Source organism: Myxocyprinus asiaticus, chromosome 31, assembly GCF_019703515.2.
Source record: "Myxocyprinus asiaticus isolate MX2 ecotype Aquarium Trade chromosome 31, UBuf_Myxa_2, whole genome shotgun sequence".
Classification (NCBI taxonomy): Eukaryota; Metazoa; Chordata; class Actinopteri; order Cypriniformes; family Catostomidae; genus Myxocyprinus; species Myxocyprinus asiaticus.
The window spans coordinates 32,051,983-32,055,953 of record NC_059374.1 but is presented as its reverse complement, the minus strand read 5'-3'; the positions used below and the strand labels follow the sequence as shown (position 1 = coordinate 32,055,953).

At 33.6% G+C, this 3,971-nt stretch overlaps 1 protein-coding gene across 1 annotated transcript; it reads right to left on the bottom strand.

The window, feature by feature from the left end:
* Nucleotides 1–2,354: 2,354 nt before the first annotated feature.
* Nucleotides 2,355–3,290, bottom strand: LOC127422321 (olfactory receptor 1-like). Its single transcript, XM_051665745.1, has one exon. It carries the CDS (start codon nucleotides 3,288–3,290, stop codon nucleotides 2,355–2,357), a length of 936 nt encoding a protein of 311 aa, XP_051521705.1.
* Between the last annotated feature and the right edge of the window lie 681 nt (nucleotides 3,291–3,971).

The following is a 3,971-nucleotide window of genomic DNA, read 5'->3' as shown; positions in this document are numbered from 1 at the left end:
CTGACCAGAGTAATGCCATGGTACTGAATGATTGCTCATGTTCATATTTCATGATACTGTCATGGTACTCAAAGGTACTATAAAAAATACCATGGTTTTACTATGACACATGTCAAAAACATGGGGTTATCACAGAGCATGTCTGAAAATAAAGTGTAATACCATGGAAAAAATGGAACTAATTATATATATATGATAGATAGATAGATAGATAGATAGACAGAGAGATAAGTATTTATAATTACTATTCATTAAAAAAAAAGAAAAAAAAAGAACTCAGTGACATTTTTTATACTTCTGCCCCTGTCCCTGCTAAGGTCTGTGCACGTCACTGCTATCAAGTGTAAAAATGTCTCCAATGATAGTTTCTGATAGTTAAATGTGGATGAATTAACAGAGAATTCTGCTTGACATGTTGCGTTTGTACTTAGATCAAATTTCAGCTGCATTTGTTTGAAACAGTGCTCTGTACTTTTTTCACGCTTTTTTTTTCACGTAAGGCCTTCAGTATATTTCAAACTATAAATCTAAAACATTCTTAACCTTACGTTAAGCAATTCTACTGGCTTCTACAGCCCAATGAAATTAAAATTAGAGTTTTGTTTCTTTTAGTCTATGTCTGTAAGCTTTGAGGCCTATCTATTTGCTATATTCCTAGAAGTTGATGAGTAAATCCAGCCGTAAATCGGCTAAAAACTAACTTTAAGTCAATTTACATTTAAAACGTACACCTCCTTTCCCTGGAAAATATATCAAATACATTGATGACTCATCTTGTGTACAGATTTTTGTCCATAAAATGGTCACTAGAATGAGAATGTCCCTCTCCGAAAATGATAAATACTTCCAACAAGCAATAGCAAGGATAGTCGTGGGTCCTCGGTGTCTTCAGTTGCACTGGTTTTTATAGGCTGTGACAAAAATTAAAGGCTACTTGTTATTTAAAAAAAAAAAAAAAAAAAAAGAAAAAAAAAGAAAGAATCAGTCTTTCCTATATGTTTCACCCTAACTTTCCTTCTTCATTTGGAAATTCATCAACACAAGAAAGAAATCTTGCTCAATGAGCCATTTAATGTGGGCTTTTAAAACACACATGCCAGTATTGAGAATTTAGTATTATCTCATTTTAAACATCAACTGATTCATTAGGCATTCATTGTTATAGTATGTAATGTGAAAAATTCTGAAACATCCAATACATATTTGGGAGTTGCCAGCAAATATTATTCAGCTGGCTATGTTGGCCTTTGCTCTGCTAAGTGTATTCCTCTGTTTTTTAAGAAGATAATTATCAGTCCATTTGTAATTTTTATGCAAATCAAATCTGTTTTTTTATTTAGCAAACAGACACTATATATGTGTGAATGTGCGTGTGTGTGTGTGTGTGTGTGTGTGTGTGTGTGATTTAATTACTGAGCACAGTGGTGCATATTAATCAAATTTTTGGTACTTATTTTAAATGTAACATGCAACTTTGTGCATTTTGCTTGGATAAGTTTGGCTTATGTCATGCTGAAAAACAAATGCTGCAACAGATAACATATGGGTTGCTAATGCTTACAGAATTTAGGTTTGTCACATTGAATGGCATGAATCTGTAGCAATAAGCTAAATAAAAAATAAAAACAGCAGTCACTACTAAAGTCTAAAGTCCAAATATCCAAAAAGAACCAATAAAACAGAAACAAAGGATTATAGATTTAGAATGAAGTGGCATAACCCAGGGACTTGAGTAAGTGAAGTCTGAATGAGTATAAACAGATGAAAATTTCACATTTAGTGCTTCTTTATAAGAAGGCTTCTGCAAAATTACATACAGTACATAGCTGTAAATGTGTTTATCACTGGGTATCATGTATAGCACATTTACATTATTTTAACAGATACGGAGAGAGCATAAATCTAACAACATATTTGACATTTGCTTCTCCACATTTCTGAAAACAGTGTTTACAAATTGTCAATATATTTACAGTTAATGATTGTTTATATGGTGAGTATGAACAAATTGAGAGTGCAGTAGTAGTTGTCATACTTCAGTAGGGAAAATACATGTCTATATTTGCAGCTTTATTTTTTGCATGGGACTTTGTGTCATTGTCAAACAATGTTGTTCACTGTAAAATATTGCTCATAAAAGCAGAGGAAAACCAGGCATGAGTCTTGAAATAGCACTCTTCCACAAAGAGTAGTTACTATGCAAGTGTTCATAATTTCTGAAGAAATAAAACATTACTAAACTAATAGTTGTTATCATTTCATTCTGCTGCACTTTTATAATTATGTACTAATAGCACTAATATTTATAGGTCATTTCAGGACATCTTGGCACAAATGGTGACAAAAAAATTATTTTACATATAGATTTTCCTGCGTAAGATTTTTTGGAGATTACTTCGTACTTCATGGCTGTTTAATCCATAAACTATTGGATTCAGAAGTGGAGGCACTATGAAAATGAGCATCCCCATTATCTTTTGAAGATCAGGGTTTACATTTTTGAACCTATAGGACAGGATGGTGAAAGTTGTGAAAATCTCATACATGATGAAAATGGCCAGTTGGGAAAGACAGGTGTTGATGGCCTTGCTCTTTGCTTCAGATCTACTCGTGGCCAAGCAGGTGATCAAAATCTTTACATAGGAAAATGCTTGAATAGAAACACTAATAACCTGCATTACGGCAGTGTTGAACAAACCTATAATGTTATTGACTGTGGTATTGCTACAAGTCAGTTTAAGGAGAGAAGGGTTGTCACAAAACACATTCATAATGTTAGATCTGCATCTGGGGTGATTTCCCTGTAAGGAGAACAGCAAAACTATGAAAAACAGGTCAAGGCCCCAAACAAGAGACACAATTGTCACCACAACCTTTGGTGTCATAAGAGCATTATATCGCAGAGGCATACAAATTGCAACGTAACGATCAAAAGCCATGGCAGCCAGGATGAACAAAACACCTCCCCCATACATGTGGAGCAAAGCAGCCTGAAGCACACAGAGGGGATAGTATGTATAACTGGTTTCAGTCACAATGTCAGACAGAACCTTGGGAAGCATGGAGGTGATTCCAACAAGATCATTCAGTGGAAGGTTGAACATAATGAAATACATTGGCTTATGGAGACTTTGCTGCAACATAATGAGGAGCAGCAATGTCAGATTACAAAAAGCACTAACTAAATACATGAAAATGCCAAAGAAAAATATGGGAACTTTGACTCCTGGAGGAATGCAAAATGGATCCATGGTCAGCTCAAAACTGACTATGATGGAAAAGTTCTCCATTACAACTCTGGAATCTGTGGGAAATTGGAGAAAATTAGTACTTTGATATTGAATAAATTCAATAATACCCCAAATTTCCCCCCTATAAATTACATATATATATATAAGAATGCTTGATTAATGTCACTCACCTCATGCATTAAAAGAGACTGCACTCTGTGTCTTGATTTCATCAGCAAGGTAATGCTAGATGTATGAAGGCTATTTGATGTCTTCTAAAGAAAGACGTACTGATCTACTGTATATATTAATGTGGATGATGTCATAACTTACTGACATCATCCACATTAAAACCCTTAAGACCAAAAATCTGAAAAAAAGATGTGTGGTATAGGGTCAATATGCTAACAGCAGAAGGTTTATTTCTATTTCTTGTGCTCCAAACTTACTTCAAACTTAATTCTCTGTCTGCTCATATGAATGTAGCACATCATAAGAAAGTGCTTCACCGCTGTTCAAATGCACTTTGGATTGCATAATTTATATGTATAAATGTTTTCCATCTGAAAGGACTAAATATTAAATGAAACAAATACAATAAAATGCAAAGTAATCTCTTCAGTAATCAAAATACTTTTTGAATGTAACTGTATTCTAAATACCAATGATTTACATTGTAAATGTAGTGAAATACAGTTACTTATATTTTGTATTATAAATGCATAATCCCGTTACATGTAT